Source organism: Salvelinus alpinus, chromosome 37 (assembly GCF_045679555.1).
Source record: "Salvelinus alpinus chromosome 37, SLU_Salpinus.1, whole genome shotgun sequence".
In the NCBI taxonomy this organism is placed as follows: Eukaryota; Metazoa; Chordata; class Actinopteri; order Salmoniformes; family Salmonidae; genus Salvelinus; species Salvelinus alpinus.
Genome location: NC_092122.1, coordinates 587,636 through 606,293, shown reverse-complemented (window position 1 = coordinate 606,293; position 18,658 = coordinate 587,636). Strand labels below are relative to the sequence as shown.

General features: G+C 40.8%; 1 protein-coding gene across 6 annotated transcripts in view; it reads right to left on the bottom strand.

Annotated features, from left to right (window-relative positions):
- Positions 1-18,389, bottom strand: part of LOC139565665 (ubiquitin carboxyl-terminal hydrolase 15-like) — a 42,376-nt gene extending 23,987 nt beyond the window's left edge. For 3 of the 6 annotated variants that reach the window (XM_071386150.1, XM_071386152.1, XM_071386156.1), the window contains exons 1-5: positions 18,252-18,389; positions 17,238-17,368; positions 16,499-16,629; positions 14,186-14,312; positions 12,264-12,408 (exon numbers count right to left, since the gene is read on the bottom strand). In XM_071386150.1, coding sequence (XP_071242251.1) covers positions 12,264-12,408; positions 14,186-14,312; positions 16,499-16,629; positions 17,238-17,368; positions 18,252-18,340 — 623 coding nt within the window. In that variant the 5' untranslated portion in view covers positions 18,341-18,389. Of the gene's footprint in view, positions 1-12,262; positions 12,409-14,185; positions 14,313-15,352; positions 15,611-16,498; positions 16,630-17,237; positions 17,369-18,251 lie in introns of those variants that run through there. The other 3 variants (XM_071386151.1, XM_071386153.1, XM_071386154.1) reach the window with 2 other exon arrangements.
- Positions 18,390-18,658: the final 269 nt, after the last annotated feature.

Here is an 18,658-nt window from a genome sequence, read left to right as displayed (position 1 = left end):
CAACCTCTCCACAATGGCCAAGACCAGAGAGCTGTGTAAGGACATCAGGGATAAAATTGTAGACCTGCACAAGGCTGGGATGGGCTACAGGACAATAGGCAAGCAGCTTGGTGAGAAGGCAACAACTGTTGGCGCAATTATTAGAAAATAGAAGAAAATAGAAGAAGTTCAAGATGATGGTCAATCACCCTCGGTCTGGGGCTCCATGCAAGATCTCACCTCGTGGGGCATCAATGATCATGAGGAAGGTGAGGGATCAGCCCAGAACTACACGGCAGGACCTGGTCAATGACCTGAAGAGAGCTGGGACCACAGTCTCAAAGAAAACCATTAGTAACACACTACGCCGTCATGGATTAAAATCCTGCAGCGCACACAAGGTCCCCCTGCTCAAGCAGGCGCATGTCCAGGCCCGTCTGAAGTTTGCCAATGACCATCTGGATGATCCAGAGGAGGAATGGGAGAAGGTCATGTGGTCTGATGATTCAAAAATAGAGCTTTTTGGTCTAAACTCCACTCGCCGTGTTTGGAGGAAGAAGAAGGATGAGTACAACCCCAAGAACACCATCCCAACCGTGAAGCATGGAGGTGGAAACATCATTCTTTGGGGATGCTTTTCTGCAAAGGGGACAGGACGACTGCACCGTATTGAGGGGAGGATGGATGGGGCCATGTATTGCGAGATCTTAGCCAACAACCTCCTTCCCTCAGTAAGAGCATTGATGATGGGTCGTGGCTGGGTCTTCCAGCATGACAACGACCCGAAACACACAGCCAGGGCAACTAAGGAGTGGCTCTGTAAGAAGTATCGCAAGGTCCTGGAGTGGCCTAGCCAGTCTCCAGACCTGAACCCAATAGAAAATCTTTGGAGGGAGCTGAAAGTCCGTATTGCCCAGCGACAGCCCCGAAACCTGAAAGATCTGGAGAAGGTCTGTATGGAGGAGTGGGCCAAAATCCCTGCTGCAGTGTGTGCAAACCTGGTCAAGAACTACAGGAAACGTATGATCTCTGTAATTGCAAACAAAGGATTCTGTACCAAATATTAAGTTCTGCTTTTCTGATGTATCAAATACTTATGTCATGCAATAAAATGCGAATTAATTACTTAAAAATCATACAATGTGATTTTCGCGATTTTTGTTTTAGATTCCGTCTCTCACAGTTGAAGTGTACCTATGATAAAAATTACAGACCTCTACATGCTTTGTAAGTAGGAAAATCGGCAAAATTGGCAGTGTATCAAATACTTGTTCTCCCCACTGTATATATCCAGACCCGGTCCGATCCGAGTGAGGGAAAAGCAGTAAAGTCATTTTTCAAGCTACTTCATTAGCAGAGCTGAAAAAGTGTGAGAGGAGGGAGAGATCGGCCACTCTAGCAGTTACAAATAACTCAATTCAGAATCTTAGTGCTGCATCTCAGTGCTTGAGGCGTCACTACAGACACCCTGGTTCGAATCCAGGCTGTATCACAATCGGCCATGATTGGGAGTCCCATAGGGCGGTGCACAATTATCCCAGCGTCGTCCGGGTTTGGCAGTCATTGTAAATAAGAGTTAACTGACTTGCCTAGTTAAATAAAGGTTAAATTTAAAAAAATGGGGGGACAAATAAAAAAACCATCCGATCTACTGTCACACACTGAGGTTCTATGACTGTAGTCTATTGCCACTTTCATGACTTATGATTGGCCAACAACAAGCTACAAGCTCCACTCTCGTGAAACTCAAGTGCAGCAACATAAATTATGAAATGTCTCTTGCTCTCCCTTCTGCAGCAGTCACGTTTGGATCTGTACAGTCCCTTCCAGACAAGTCGGTTAAAATTACACATGCCCGAGACCCGTGACATTATCTAGCTTGGGTCCCGGATAGGGTCTCGGGTATTCGGGTACAGGTGGATCCGTGAAGACCTCTAGTGTGTGGGAAGCAGTCGGAAGGGTAGAGAGGGATAGAGACAGAGTACAATGTAAAAACAGACATAACACAAGGCTGAGTGGCGTTTCAGAATATTGCATGCAACATGGATTTCTATGTGAAATCGATTGGAAATGCAGAGCTGCTGCACAATCTGTTTAATGAATCTACTTGTACTTCTGTATATCTCAAATCGGTTTACTGCATCTAGTTAAGAGTAGTAATTTCCCAATCTCTTAATACAGAGGAAAAGGGAGATGAATCATATCCCCAAGTATACCTTTGCCTCTTAATTGGCTTTGTCGTGGGCAGACTGAAAAGCCAAAGTGGGGGCCTGGGCAGTGTCCAAAATGGAACCTTATTCCATATTTAGTGCACTACTTTTGACCAGGCCCCAAAGAGCTCTGGTCAAATGGTATGGCACTCAGGGCTCTAAAGTGTGACCATTTCGGTCAAATATGCTACGAGATATTTTTCTATGAGATCCCCAAAAATAAAATGTAAAAAAATTAAAAAGATAACTGCTAGTGGTCACTCATATTGCGAGGGTCTGAAGCTCATTGGTTGAACTCAAATTGCTAGGGGGCTGGCCCACGTGGTGGAAAATGTAGGGGGGGGGGGATTTAAATGGCACAGCACAGATTCCAGAGAAACAGTTGCTTTCAAACTAAGAAAGGGAAAGCCTTAATCGACATCCACGTCTCTGGTGCCCGAGGAACAGTGGGTTAACTGCCTTGCTCAGGGTCAGAACGACAGATTATTACCTCGTGGCTAATTGAGCAAAGACAGCAATTCTGCTGATAGATTATGCATATATGAACTGCACATTGACACATTCGGCCCAAAGTGGGAGGTTTAAGAAAGCCTTAGTAGTCGCCAAAGTTCCGGAGCATGTCTAAAGAATGTATCAGTGATATGTATTTCTTGCAACTTTCTCAAGACATAACTGCATGGGCCTACCACTTTGTGTTGCCAGTTAGCGATGACGAAACAGTCATTTATGAAGGCTTTCCCATAAAACTTTCCAAATTAAATATTAAACTGCAAAGTATACCTGGCAAAATGATGATATCAATATGATTTGTATCAATCGGGTGGTCTTTTGTTTCGTAAACTCTGCTATCGCCATACAGAAACACCGCGCGCCAAACACCAGTCTCTTGACATGCACAACTGAAATTAAAGGGCAACTACACACCAAAATGTTTTACTTTCTTTCCCAGACATCAAAAGATGTGATTTAATCATTGTTGTGGACTTAGAAAACAAACAAAATTGGATGTTCTATTAAGTGTGATTTTGAGAACGAAAACCTGAAAAAATATATAAAAGGGGAAATCCAAAACCTGGAAAAACAAGGCCGATAATAGTTTTTTGGTGCTATGCCAAATGTATTGGCTGGTAGATTTTCCCCCCAATTTTTTCTTCATTAAGTTTGTTTTTGGTAATATTCATAAACCATGTTGTGGATCGTTCAAAATCCACTTACATTTGTTTACACCTTGTTCAGTCACGTTAGCTAGCTAACAACCTTGTTACTTTACTAGTATATCTAAACACTTGGGGGCACAGAAAATACAGGAAAAGGGATAGCTTCATTAGAAGATAAATTATCATAGCATTTAATGAATGACTGATTTCATGCATGTCCCCACTCAAACTTGAGGCTCTTAAAATTTGATATAACTCATCTCAATAGGTCCTTCAAACTCAACCTCAATGCCAGTTTGACTGCAATTTTTCATTGTTCCTCTTTAATTAGACACCGATTTAGATCTGGTCACCAGGTGGGTGCAATTAATTATCAGGTAGAACAGAAAACCATCAGGCTCCATACCTCGTAGGGTAAGAGTTTATACCCCGTCAATAGGTAGAGCTTTTACACAATGTAGAAACCTAATATTGCAAAAATGACTTTATAATTTCAATGGCAGGTTTTTGTATCAACATTCTAGCTTTTAAAAAACCAATGTCTTTACACGGTTAAATATTAGTTATATTAGCACAGCATATGCTTCAAAAGTAGGTTGTCATGACGTTGGCCTGTTGGGGGAGGTTTATGACCCCCATAAATACCTTTCCCCTTTTCTCTCTCTACTCTATAGAGTTGACTCTTGTAAAGCCTTTGTAACATAGAATCTGGTAACATCGAAAGGTGGGAAACGGAACCATATTTCGGTAATCCAACCAGTTGAAAATATGCGTTGGTACTTAATGAATATGATCTCAGATCAGTTGTTGTCTGAGACATTACTACTAATGACAGGATGACAAACTGTATCTTGGAAAGTCGACTATCTAGTTATCAGATTCACATGGAATTGTTATGCAATTTAAATGTTTAAATATGAAACTATTTGTGAAAAGATTAAATGTAATTTTAGCTTCTTAAATGAGAGAACGGTTTGTCATAGGGAAACTCTGCTCACTCAGAGGCCCCGCCTAAGTGAACAGACTTTGGTTGTAAACTATGAAACACGCTTTTCTTTCACCACTATATAAACCCGTTGACGAAAATTCTACTTTCTATACCGAGGACGTGAGGACGACGGTCCTATGTTAAAAGGGCTCAGATAATAACCTAACGAAATTAGCACCGTGTTCAATGTGAAGGTGACGATCGACACGCAGAAAGGATGAACTTCAACTATACCACCCAGAATATAGCACGAGCTTAAAAGTATGGCAACTTGGTATGAACTTGAAACTCTTCACTCCAGAAGTGATACCTCCTAGCCGTTGAGTTAGCAGCAGCCGCTGTAAACGTGGGCTATGAAAGGACGGATGATGTATCCAGTCTAACACACAACGATACTACAACGTATGCAGTTTACAAACAGACGTTCTTCAAAGGACAAGAGATCCCTGCTGGGCAACCTGGCCATCCATCTACGACCAACCTATTGAAGCGCAGCTCAGAGTAAATATGTATTGCATTTTCCTTTTTCCAAATGGGAAGTTATTTAGAATGCATAAGATTCTGTATTTACGATAGCATCCCTTGTTACTCAGTCTTCCTGCTCTTTCATTCAAAACCCAACCCCCTTTTCTTAGTGTAACCAGCCGTCATATCTGTTCCATCCGCAAGGGACGTTTTCCTTAATGACATACATTGATTACAAATTATGTCCATTCTGTGTAGACGTAATACTCTGTGATTATTTAGGTATTTAGTAAATAAATGATTAAATCAAATTTTGTATTGCCAATTCAACTTGTTAGCCAGGGTTCGTGAAGATAACCAAGAATTTACTACTTTCAGATGAGACTGAATAAAGTGCCGATTAAATATTGACTGCTACTGATGTAAAAGATTACTAGGTCTTTAACTTCTTGAGGATAGGGTGCAGAGTTTTCACTTTGGGAAAAATAGCGTGCGCAATTTCAACTTCGTGCTACTCATCCCCAGAATATAAGATATGCATATTATTAGTAGATTTGGATAGAAAACACTCTGAAGTTAAAACTGTTTGAATCATATCTGTAAGTATAACAGAACTTATATAGCAGTCAAAACCCTGAGGACTAACTTTTTTATTGTTAAGTTCCTGTATGTTCAATGGGTTTTCATGGGCACACCAGAATTCTAATTACTATCCACGCAGTTTCTACTGCTTCCACTGGATGTCGCCATTGTATGGAAAAAGGTTAAGGTTTTTCCTTAGTGAACTGAGAAAGATATTGACCCGGAAGTGGAGTGACGTCGTTTGTTTATGTTTGAGAGTTGAGCAAGACTTGAAAAGTACCGTGAGTTTGTTGATATCCTGTATTGAAAACAGATTGACCCGTCTTCAATTTGATCGATTTTTAACGTTTACAAATACCTTAAGTTGTATTACAAAAGTACTTTGAAATGTTTTGGCAAAGTTTAGAGGTAATTTTTTTGATATTTTGTCGTGATTTTGCGCAAATTGAACGCTATTTTTCCTGGTACAACGGCGCCAAATAAATGGACAATTTGGATATATATGGACGGAATTAATCGAACTAAAGGACCATTTGTGATGTTTATGGGACATATTGGAGTGCCAACAAAAGAATCTCGTCAAAGGTAATGCATGTTTTATATTTTATTTCTGCGTTTTGAGTAGCGCTACTCAAAACGCAGAAATAAAATATGGTTGAAATTGTCAAAAAAGAGAGTGTAGCCTCTGTACTATCATCAGATAATAGCATCTTATGCTTTCGCCGAAAAGCCTTTTTGAAATCTGACATGTTGGCTGGATTCACAACGAGTGTAGCTTTAATTTGGTATCTTATATGTGTAATTTAATAAAGTTTGATTTTATAGATTTTTTTTTGAATCTGGCGCTCTACATTTTAACAGGCTGTTGGGACGCTAGCGTCCCGCGATCCCAGAGAGGTTAAGAGTTTATTCGGAAGATAACAGCTCTATAGACATTATTTCGTGGTGCCCCGACTTTCTAGTTAATTACATTTACCTGATTAGCAACTTCTTGTCAATAGGGGGGCGCTGTTTTCACTTTGGAAAAAATCGTGCCCAAATTAAACTGCCTCGTACTCTATTCTAGATCGTACAATATGCATATTATTATTACTATTGGATAGAAAACACTCTCAAGTTTCTAAAACTGTTTGAATTATATCTGTGAGTAAAACAGAACTCATTTTGCAGCAAACTTCCAAATCTGAAAACGAGGCTCTGTTTCAGGGCCTGCCTATTCAATTGCCTAATATTTATCGATATGCATGCACTTCATACGCCTTCCACTAGATGTCAACAGGCAGGGTGTCTAGCTTGATCTGAGGTCGAACAAGAGCTCTTGGAATGACGTGTCCAGAATTTCCTTTCTCTACCTAGGCGCGGGAAGCACCTCCATATTGTCTTATGATAAGCGTTCGGTATACACGGCTAATATCTCCGGCTCTGTTTTTATTTGATACATATTAGAAAAACATCATAAAGTAGGTTTTTTCAACCGAGTTTCATCAGTTTATTGGGACTTTGAGTTTTCCGTTCTTTGCGTCGAGAGAAACTGGGAACGTCATCAACATTGGCTAGCATTGTGGCGCGAATTCGACAGGAGAAAAGGACATTCTAAAACCAAACAACGATTTATCCTCGACCTAGGACTCCTTGTACAAGATTCTGATGGAAGCTCAACAAAAGTAAGAACAATTTATGATGTTATTTCGTATTTCTGTGGAAAATGTTATTCCTATTCTCTGCCGTTTTGGCGGGCGCTGTCTCGCAATAACGCAAGCTGTTTGTTGTGGTAAAGTTATTTTTAAAAATCTAACACGGCGGTTGCATTAAGAACCAGTGTATCTTTCATTTGCCATACAACAAGTATTTTTATGTAAAGTTTATGATGAGTTCTTTGGTCAGATTAGGTGAGTGTCCAAAATAGCTCCGGACATTCTGGTGACTCGATGCTACATATTCACAATGTATAACCACGGTTTGCAGCTCTAAATATGCACATTTTCGAACAAAACATAAGTGTATTGTATAACCTGATGTTATAAGACTGTCATCTGATGAAGTTGATCAAGGTTAGTGATTAATTTTATATATTTTGCTGGTTTTTGCGAATGCTATCTATGCGGTGAATAAATGTGGTTGTGTGGTTGGCTATTGTGGTAAGCTAATATAAATATATAGTGTTTTCGCTGTAAAACACTTTTTAAAAAATCGAAAATATTGGCTGGATTCACAACATGTTTATCTTTCATTTGCTGTACACCATGTATTTTTCATAAATGTTTTATGATGAGTATTTAGGTATTTCACGTTGCTCTCTGTAATTATTCTGTCTGCTTTGGTGATATTTTTGATGGTAGCTGCAATGTAAAACTATGATTTATACCTCAAATATGCACATTTTCGAACAAAACATACATTTATTGTATAACATGTTATAAGACTGTCATCTGATGAAGTTGTTTCTTGGTTAGTGACTAATTATATCTATATTTGGTCGGTTTTGTGATAGCTACCTATGCGGTAGAAACATGGTGAAAATATGCGGTTGAGTCTTTGGCTATTGTGGTTAGCTAATATAAATACATAGTGTTTTCGCTGTAAAACATTTTAAAAATCGGAAATGATGGCTGGATTCACAAGATGTTTATCTTTCATTTGCTGTATTGGACTTGTGATTTCATGATATTTATATGCTATTATTTACTTTTGGCGCTATGCTAGGCTATGCTAGTCAGCTTTTACTGATGAGGATGCTCCCGGATCCGGGATGGGTGTTAAGTAAAGGTTAATCAGGTAATATTAATTACAGAGAAATTATTTTATAGAATAGCATGTCATATCACAATCCGGCATAGCCAAAAACACGACAAGGTAATCAATTTTATGTTCTACTCTTAACTTTAAGTTGGAGGCACTAGCACTACCAATGACATTTTAATTTAGAGTCCTGTGTAGGGAATAGCGTGCCATTTGGGACACATTCCTGTATATCCTCTAGAGCAGCTGTTAACATTGACAGGAACGTCCCTCCAGTGACCCATTGCCCAGTTGTCTGGATTAATCCCTGCTTGTAAATGGATGTTTAGGCCTAGGCTACTTCTGGTAAAGGACACTTGCAGCTTCGCTGTTCTTTGGAGCCAGATACTTAAGATGTGTATAATAAGACGTGTTGGGCTATATGTACAGTTGAAGTCAGACGTTTAGATACACTTAGGTTGGAGTCATTAAAACTCGTTTTTCAACCACTCCACACATTTCTTGTTAACTATAGTTTTGGCAAGTCGATTAGGACATCCATTTTGTGCATGACAAGTAATTTTTCCAACAATTGTTTACAGACAGATTATTTCACTGTATCACAATTCCAGTGGGTCAGAAGTTTACATACACTAAGTTGACTGTGCCTTTAAATAGCTTGGAAAATGCCAGAAAATTGTGTCATGGCTTTAGAAGCTTCAGAAAGGCTAATTGACATCATTTGAGTTCATTGGAGGTATACCTGTGGATGTATTTAAAGGCCTACCTTCAAACTCAATGCCTCTTTTCTTGGCATCATGAGAAAATCAAAAGAAATCAGCCAAGACCTCAGAAAAAAAAAGTCTGGTTCATCCTTGGGAGCAATTTCCAAACGCCTGAAGATACCACGTTCATCTGTACAAACAATAGTACTCAAGTATAAACACCATGGGACCACGCAGCCGTTATACCGCTCAGGAAGGAGACGCGTTCTGTCTCCTAGAGAAGAACATACTTTGATGCGATAGGTGAAAATCAATCGCAGAACAACAGCAAAGGACCTTGTGAAGATGCTGGAGGAAACAGGTACAAAAGTATCTATAGCCACAGTAAAAAGTCCTATATCGACATAACCTGAAAAGCCGCTCAGCAAGGAAGATGCCACTGCTCCAAAACCGCCAGACTATGGTTTGCAACTGCACATGGGGACAAAGATCGTACTTTTTGGGGAAATGTCCTCAGGTTTGATTAAATAAAAATATAACCTTTTGGCCATAATGACCATTGTTGTGTTTGGAGGAAAAAAAGGGGGAGGCTTGCAAGCCGAAGAACACAATCCCAACCTTGAAGCACAGGGGTGGCAGCATCATGTTGAGGGGGTGCTTTGCTGCAGGAGGGACTGGTGCACTTCACAAAATAGATGGCATCATGAGACAGGAAAATTGTGTGGATATTTTGAAGCAAAATCTCAAGACATCAGTCAGGTAGTTAAAGCTTGGTCACAAATGGGTCTTTCAAATGGACAATGACCCTAAGCATACCTCCAAAGTTGTGGCAAAATGGCTTAAGGACAACAAAGTCAAGGTATTGGAGTGGCCATCACAAAGCCCTGACCTCAATCCTATAGAAAACTTGTGGCCAGAACTGAAAAAGGCAAACCTGACTCAGTTACACCAGCTCTGTCAGGAGGAATGGGCCAAAATTCACCCAATTTATTGTGGGAAGCTTGTGAAGGGCTACCTGAAGCGTTTGACCCAGGTTAAACAATGTAAAGGCAATGCTACCAAATACTAATTGAGTGTATGTAAACTTCTGACCCACTGGGAATGTGATGAAATAAATAAAAGCTGAAATAAATTATTCTCTCTACTATTATTCTGACATTTCACATTCTTAAAATAAAGCGGTGATCCAAACGGACATAAAATGGGGAATATTTACTAGGATTAAATGTCAAGAATTGTGAAAAACTGAGTTAAATGTATTTGGCTAAGGTGCATGTAAACTTCCGACTTCAACTTTAGGTACTTTATTATAATTACAGTGGATACTACACTGAACTAAAACAATAACGCATCATGTGAAGCGTTGGTCCCATGTTTCATGAGCTGAAAAAAAAGATCCCAGAAATGTTCCATACAACATACAAAAAGTGTATTTCTCCCAAATTTTGTGCACAAGTTTGTTTACATCCCTGTTAGTGAGCATTTCTCCTTTGCCAAGATAATCCACCACCTGACAGGTGTGGCATATCAAGAAGCTGATTAAACAGCATAATCATTACACAGGTACACGGTGTTAAGATGTCACCGAAGAGGATTGCTGACGTTTTACATACTTGTAACCAACTGTGCTATTTTGTTAGTTTTCTTGCGTCGTTTAACTTATTTTGTACGTATTGTGGCTGCGACTGTCTTTTATGACCGAAAATAACTTGACATCAGAACAGCGATTACTCACCTCGAACTGGAAAACCTTTTTCCTTTAATGTGTCTGACGAGAAGGATATACTGCTTTCCCGGGAACAATCCCAAATCCCCATCATTTGCGTGAAGCCGGAGAAAAAGAGAAGTCGGGCTGCCTTATGAGAATTTGTAGGCGGGCAAATAAACTCCCACCCGTTCTTTTGGCTAACGTGCGACCATTGGAAAATAAAATGTATGACCTAGAATTTAGATTATCCTACCAACAGGACATTAAAAACTGTCATATCTTATGTTTCACCGAGTCGTGACTGAACGGCGACACGGACAATAGAGCTGGTGGGATTTTCCATGATCCGTCAGAACAGAGAAGCTACGTCTGATAAGACGAGGGGTGGGGGTGTGTGTCCATTTTTCAATAACAGCTAGTGTGCGATGTCCAATATAAAGAAGTCTCAAGGTATTGCTCGCCTGTGGTAGAGTACCCTATGATATGCTGTAGACAACACCATCTATCAAGAGAGATCTCAACTATATTATTCCTAGCCGTCTATTTACCACCATAAACCAATGGTTAAAGACCGCACTCAAACAACTCTATAAGGCCATAAGCAAACAAGAAAATGCTCATGCAGACCACCTTTAATCCACAAACAGATGCATACAAAGCACTCCACCACCATCTATTTGGCAAATCTGACCATAATACCTTCTGATTCCTGCTTACAAGCAAAAACTAAAGCAGGAAGTACCAGTGACTCGCTCAATACGAAAGTGGTGTCTATGCTACTGGACTGTTTTGCTAGCACAGACTGGAATATGTTCCGGGATTCATCCAATGGCATTGAGGGGTATATCACCTCAGTCACCAGCTTCATCAATAAGTGCATCGACTTCGTCCCGACGTCCGTACATATTCCAACCAGAAGCCATGGATTACAGGCAACATCCTCACCAAGCTAAAGGATAGGTCTGCCGAAATCAAGGAGCTGGATACTAATCCGGACGCTTATAAGAAATCCCGCGGAAGCGTGGCATCCGTGTCATTTGACCACTTCCGTATTGAGCGAGTCACTGGTACTTCTTGCTTTAGTTTTTGCTTGCAAGCTGTTCTGTCCTGCCAATGCACGGAAAACCCTGCCAATTGTATATTATCTGTGTCATCGTTCAGCCACGTCTCGGTTAAACATAAGATATTCGTTTTTAATGTCCTGTTGGTAGGATAGTCTCGAACGGAACATATCCAGTTTATTCTACAGTGATGGCTAATAGAACGGATGGTAGAGGCAGGTTACCTACTCGCCGATTAATTTTCACAAGGCACCCTTGATCTCCTCCACCTGTATTTCCTTTTCTTCAGGCGAATGACAGGGATTCCGGCCTTGTCTGAGAGAAAAATGCTATCCTCATTAAAGAAAAAATCTTTGTCCAGTTCGAGGTGAGTATTCGCTGTTCTGATATCTAGAAGCTCTTTTCGGGTCATAAGAGACAGTAGCGTCTACATTATGTAAAAAATAAGTTACAAACAATGCAAAAAAACACAAAATAGCACAATTGGTTAGGAGCCTGTGAAACGGCAGCCATCCCCTCCGGCACCATTCCGAGTAACAAGAGCATAGAGAATTTCCTTGTCGGTTTGCATGGTGTGGAATAATCTAGATCCTATATAACTGGTGCGATGACAGGACAGGAAGTAGAGACAATGTACAAATAGCCTGGTATCCAAGGGTTATTTCATACCTGTCCTTGGTAGAGTCCTGCGTCCTGTATAGTGCTGTCCGGTTTGTTCAGAGGCTCGAACGTGTTGCTCATGTACTTGTTCCACAACCTGGTCTCTTTCTCGTCTGGGATACTGAACAGTTTACGCATCTCCTTCTCAATGGTGTCTGCATCACAGGAGGTTATAGAACAAAGGTAACAAGTAAGCAACACACATTGAGTATACAAAACATAAGGAAGACCTTCATAATATTGAGTTGCATCCTCTTTTTGCCCTCAGAACAGACTCAATTTGTCAGGGCATGGACTCTACAAGGTGTCGAAAGCGTTCTACAGGGATGCTGGCACATGTTGAGTCCAATGCTTCCCACAGTTGTGTCAGGTTGGCTGGATGTCCTTTGGGTGGTGGACCATTCTTGATACACATAGGAAAATGTTGAGCGTGAAAAACCAAGCAGCATTGCAGTTCTTGACACAAACCGGTGCACCTGGCACCTACTACCATTGCCTGTTCAAAGGCACATATCTTTTGTCTTGCCCATTCACCCTCTGAATGGCACACAAACAATCCATGTCTCAAATGTCTCGAAGTTTAAAAATCCTTCTGTAACCGGTCTGCTCCCCTTCATCTACACGGATTGAAGTGGATTTAACATTTGACATCAATAAAGGATCATAGCTTTCATCTGGATTCACCTGGTCAGTCTGTCATGGAAAGAGTAGGTGTTCCTAATGTTTTGTACACTCGGTGTAGGTGACAAAATGAAAAAATTACACACATGCACCTGCATACTTAGGGCAGAGAATAATTGGTTGTATAAATCGCTCATGCTCTGATAAATTGGCAGCAGATTAATTCATTACTTTATAGTAACACTCCCTGCCCATGTAATTGCTGATGACTTGTGTGCGCTTGTGTGCGCAGAGTTTTGGCAGTTATTTTGGGAGCGCATCATTTTGCAGTAGTCAAAAGCAAAGTCAGTGTTCATAAGAGGTCGACAAACAAAACAGAGATATCAGTGACCTTCCCCTGTGATTTCACTGGTTAAATTGACCATTAAAAGGCTGGCAATGCATTCGATTTTCATAAACTTAAAAGACGTTTTGTATTATCAGTGAAATAACTAAGAGCAATGGGTCACGGGAACCAAAGTATACCACCAACAAGTCAAATGAAGAACTACAGAACATGTCAGGATATAAATATAGAATCCTCATATCAGGAAGAAAATGAGTGGAATTGATCCACAAAAAGGAAAAAGGAGAGCTTCTCTGCATTTTAAAACAAATATATTACTTATTCATTCTCTGTGCAATCACTATGACTGGTGCTAATGGATGGGAATGATCGATTCATTCATTCTCTGGGTGAGAAAAGTGGCCAGTTGCTACATTTGTCAGGTTAACTGTACAATGAAAATAATGGTCATACCAATGCTTACTAGGGTTACACCAATATAATGGTACTCTATGGCTCAGTTGGTAGAGTATGGCGCTTGGTAAAGCATGGGTTTGATTCCCAGGACTACCCATACGTGCACGCATGACTATAAGTCACTGTAGATAAAAGTGTTAAATTATAGATAAAACTATTATATTATAATGGCAGGGGCTCTTGAGTGGCGCAGCGGTCTAAGGCACTGCATTTCAGTGCTTGAGGCATCACTACAGTCCCTGGTTCGATTCCAGGCTGTATCACAACTGGCCGTGATTGGGAGTCCCACAGGGCGGCGCACAATTGGCCCAGCGTCATCCGGGTTTGGCCGTCATTGTAAATAAGAATTTGTTCTTAACTGACTTGGCTAGTTAAATAAAGGTAAAAGAAAATAAAAACAGGGTAGAAAACAGGTGGAAATAATCCATGAGGAAAAGACACTAGAGTTTCTTCTAAATAAAGATACTATCTGCTCAATTCATTCTGTTAGGGAGAATAAGTCTGCCTACCTATCGTGTCTGCTTTGCTGAAGCGTCTGGTGACCACGTTGTCCATGTCGCGGTCTTCACACAGCTTCAGTTCTGTGAGGTACACCTCCACCTTGCAGTGCTTCACAAACATACCCTGTTCTACCACCTGTCGAAATATGTCAATAGAGTGTGTTTTACATCATGACAGATGGCAAAAGAAAAAACTAATTAACAAATATGTTTGTTTTTCAAATTAAACACTTGACAATGTTAAAGTTCTCTTACATGACAGATGGCATGAGAAGAAAATAGTTATCACTCGGTTACAATTTTGGCAATTAAACTCATTACATTGTGAATTTTGTTCTAATCATTTGTTGTACATGACGGCATATGAAAGAAACAAAAATATTTTTTGCTAATTAAACTCATGACATTGCGCCAATATGGGCAAGATTTGCATTGCTGATTGAGTACAAGTTGGAACTCGCTAAAACTCTTCAACATTGAACAGAGAAGCAATCACCAACTTCACTTCACCAATTTGGCTTCCCAGTTAATAGGACTATGTATACACTGAAAGCATTGTAAGTGTATAAACTATAGGCTACACTTTCTAACTCCGTTGAAAGGAGCGTGTCACGGAGACTCTTAATATAGCCCCAGAGCGTAGACACAGCTAAAGGGTCCATTCCTATTCATTTCACACAGCCCCTCCGCTGGTGGCTGGCCCCACACCGTAGGGTACAGACCCGCCCTAACCCCAGGCAATGAGATCAGCTGTAGGCATGGGTCAGATTCACCCACCAGACATCACCCACGGCCCTCCTTATAAAATGAATGCCCAGCCATGTGTTCCACACAACGCAGAGATAAAAGGCAAGTTAAGTCTCACAGTAACAAACTGACAGAACAGCCAATTTAGAAAACAGCTATGCTAAGAACCAACCCCGATCCACCCCGCCCTTTGCTTAGGCTCTCTCCCTTGTTCGCTCTTCCTTCGCTCTTAAAAAGCCTCTGCCGCTCTCTCTGTTTGACCTCAGGCAGCATTCCGCTATTTGGAAAAACAAGGACACTCTAGAATCACTCCCCAGGTGATAGGTTCTCTACGTTGAAGCTGAGTGGAACCGCAATAGGAGAACCCGGAAAATCAATTCCAACAGTCTAACAGTAAAAGAACCCCCAAAAGCGAGAAAGAAAGAAAACCTCCTGCATGTTGTGTCTCGTAGCTCGCTCCATGTTGCGGTGTTCCAGTCATCCAGAGCAATCTCTGAAAATAGAAACGGCCAGGGCCACTTGATACCCCCCGCAACATACATGGCAAAAAGGGGAGGATCGAATGGGGGAGAAAAATTAAGCACTGCAGCAGCCATGATGCCATGACTGGCTAGATTTGAAAATGCAGAAAGCCATGTCTGGGCTCACGGAAGTACAGTAGGCCCGGCTGGCAGTTAACGTAGGGTTATTTCTAACGGCTATCATAACCCCTTTGAAGTTTCCAGGAACACAATCCTTATGTAAGTTACTGGCTTATACTGTAGTTAGTTGTCAGAGTTAAACCAAAAGCACACTGAATAAAAAAGCAACTAAATAATATCAATGTAGCCTACTTCCACTTTAGAAAATCTGATCTTCTGAAGACAACATTGAATCAGTAAGCATCTGTACTCGGGACCACTTTAGGTTTAAAAACCAATCAAGTCCTTATACAGAATGTTAGTGTCGGTCCATGTATTACAAATAATAGCTAGCATATTTGGAATACCGGTAGCTAAATTGTATCAAAAACAGTCCCGCTGCTTTTCTCTTGAAGAAGACAGTGAGAGAGACATAGGCTAAACATTGAGATAACTTATGCTTGAGATTCAGTTACTAGCTGGGAGGGACTTAATATCGATCTAGAAATCAAAGTTATCCTGGTATCCTTTTTCACAATGATCCCAATCTGACCTGTGTTGAAGTATATTGATCAATCCAACCCTATAGAACACAGCCGAGATTGACACAAATGGAAACTTCTCAATTACTCCTCACACCACAATAACCTCTTCAGCTACAAGTAGGTTATCAACAAACAGGCCAAACGGCAACCATTGAAATGTAATTGTGTACTGACCATATTATCTAATCTCATACTATTCACCACTTCACATAAAGTACCTGAGCCTTGTGCTCTGACTGATCTTCTCTTTCATCTGACTACTGCTGAGGCACTAGTGCTACGTACACTGTACCCAATCAGCTCTTATACCCATACAATAGGTCTACATTTTATTTATTTGACCATTTAAAAACAATGATATTGGACCACACCAGCCATAATTAGCCACTAATAACATCACCCATCCTTACCTTGCGTGAGATAGGCTCTTGTCCCTCCATCAGTGGATACCAGCTCACTAGCTTATTCCAGCCTTCTGTTGGGATCAGGATGTAGTCCAGCTCATCAATGAGGTGCTCCTTGATGGCCAGAACATCCCCATCTACTCGAGAGAGCGAGAGAACCGGGTCATGTTCATTAGGCAACAAACAATAGAAAATGGACTGACACGGAAGGACTACCTGAACCTGGCCAATAACAAACATTAATTTTTGTTTGTCTGTTTGTCATAATGAATATGACCCAGGTTTTGTGGCGAAAGTGGGTTTACTAAAGGGAAACATTTTAGGACAATGTATGGCTAGGGTTATAATGGGGTTGTTCAATTGGGACAGCTTCGATGGTGGTAGCCTACTCATAATGGCAGTTTCTCATACAATAAAATCAAGCAACAGATAGCTTTCTATAGACCAGAGTAAGGCTACCCTTGACCATTTTCATTGATGTTTAGAGTATATTATAGACCTACTTTTTCTGTCATACTTAGCCTATAGAAATTGCATGTATAAGAGCATTTAGTTTGATATATTAGGTAAGATACATCATGTTGTTCACTTTAAACATCCTGTACTGCGCAAAACAGTGGTGTGTTCATCTGGACACACTGGGGATGAGTAAAAGAGCATGTTATGAAGTCACCATTTCCACTATTCTCTCCAGAGATAGACCTCCTTGAAGCAATATTTATTGCCTGAGTGTGGTGCATCTTACCACTTGTAAGGAGCCCCGAGTTGTCCACTGGTCCAGGGTAGACATTCTGGTCTCCCATCTGATATTTGTCCCAGCTGTCAAAGCCCACATATTTCTTCCACTGTTTGAACCAGTGGCTGTCCACTAGGTACCTATGTAGAAAGAGAACTGATTATTTAGATTTGAGATCATGCTAGACTAGATCTGAGTTTGGGGTAGCAGATGGTATCTGATAAGTTAAAAAAATTAAATAAAGTGTGTAGCTCCAAAGTACAGGCATGGTACCCACTAACCAGCACAGCTGAGAGAAAGACAGTTACAAAAGTCTCTGTGTTTCTCATTCAGTTGATCTTTGTTAATTAGAGAGAACTCGAGACAAAGCGGTCATTTCAGAATGACCAGCAGCTGATCTGTTATTAGATTAAAAAACTTTCATTGACATTCATTTGGAGTAACGTTAAACAATGTAAAGAATGTTACAAATACCATAAAACAGATGCTTGCCAACAGTGTGAGCTAGACAAAAGTTAGCTAGTTGGGACACTTGATTGTCACTAAACATCAATTGTCAGCAGCTAACTGTTTGATACTGGCACGTTTGTGTGTTAGTTTGCAAGCCAAGTAATTTTGACAGTTGTTTTTCATGACTCCTCCCTGACTTGCCAGATGAGCTCACGTCACGGGCAAAAACTTGAAATCAAGCTAGCCAGCTTTGAATCGCAAGATCATGAAACTGAAATCATTGGGAAAATACATGTATTTTACTAAGTTAGCTACGTTGGTAACGTACCTATGTGTCTAGACAATCCCATGTTGGCAAATAACTTGGTCACTAGAAACTGTGGAATGTAGCGAACCCGCTGGCTAGCTTTAGCTGACAGAAGCTGACTGACTTGATAGCTAACGTTAACTGGCAAGGTAACTGTCAACACGGCCTGTCACACCCGCTCTCCGCTGCTTTAGCACTTTGACAGCCACGATAAGGTCAGCCAGCACCTTCCTAAGACCTTTAAAAAGTTATCAGCAAACTCTTACCAAGTATCTCCCTTTCGTAGCTGTGTTTTCAGCAGTGCTGCGACTTCTCCTCTCTGGGTATCCAGATCAGCCGCTCCTCCTTCCGCCATCTTTCCTTGAACATCACCCGCTGCATGGTGGGATAGAGAAGCGTCTCACACGGGCGTAAGACAGCCCTTTTCAGCCAATCATCAACCCGAACTGGAACTGTGCCTAGTAGTCAGCGTGGATAACGCGACTTCTAGTGGTTCACAGCATGTGCCCTGAATATTGCTAGATCATTCTTGCTCTGATTTATAAAAGATCTATACCTAGAATAGAACTTGGTCCAAGAAAGACAGGAAAATACTTGAATAGACTAGAACAATACTGTGAAGTGATTGTAAAGCCTTCCCTAGTGAAGAGTGATCTCACAAGGATCATAATAA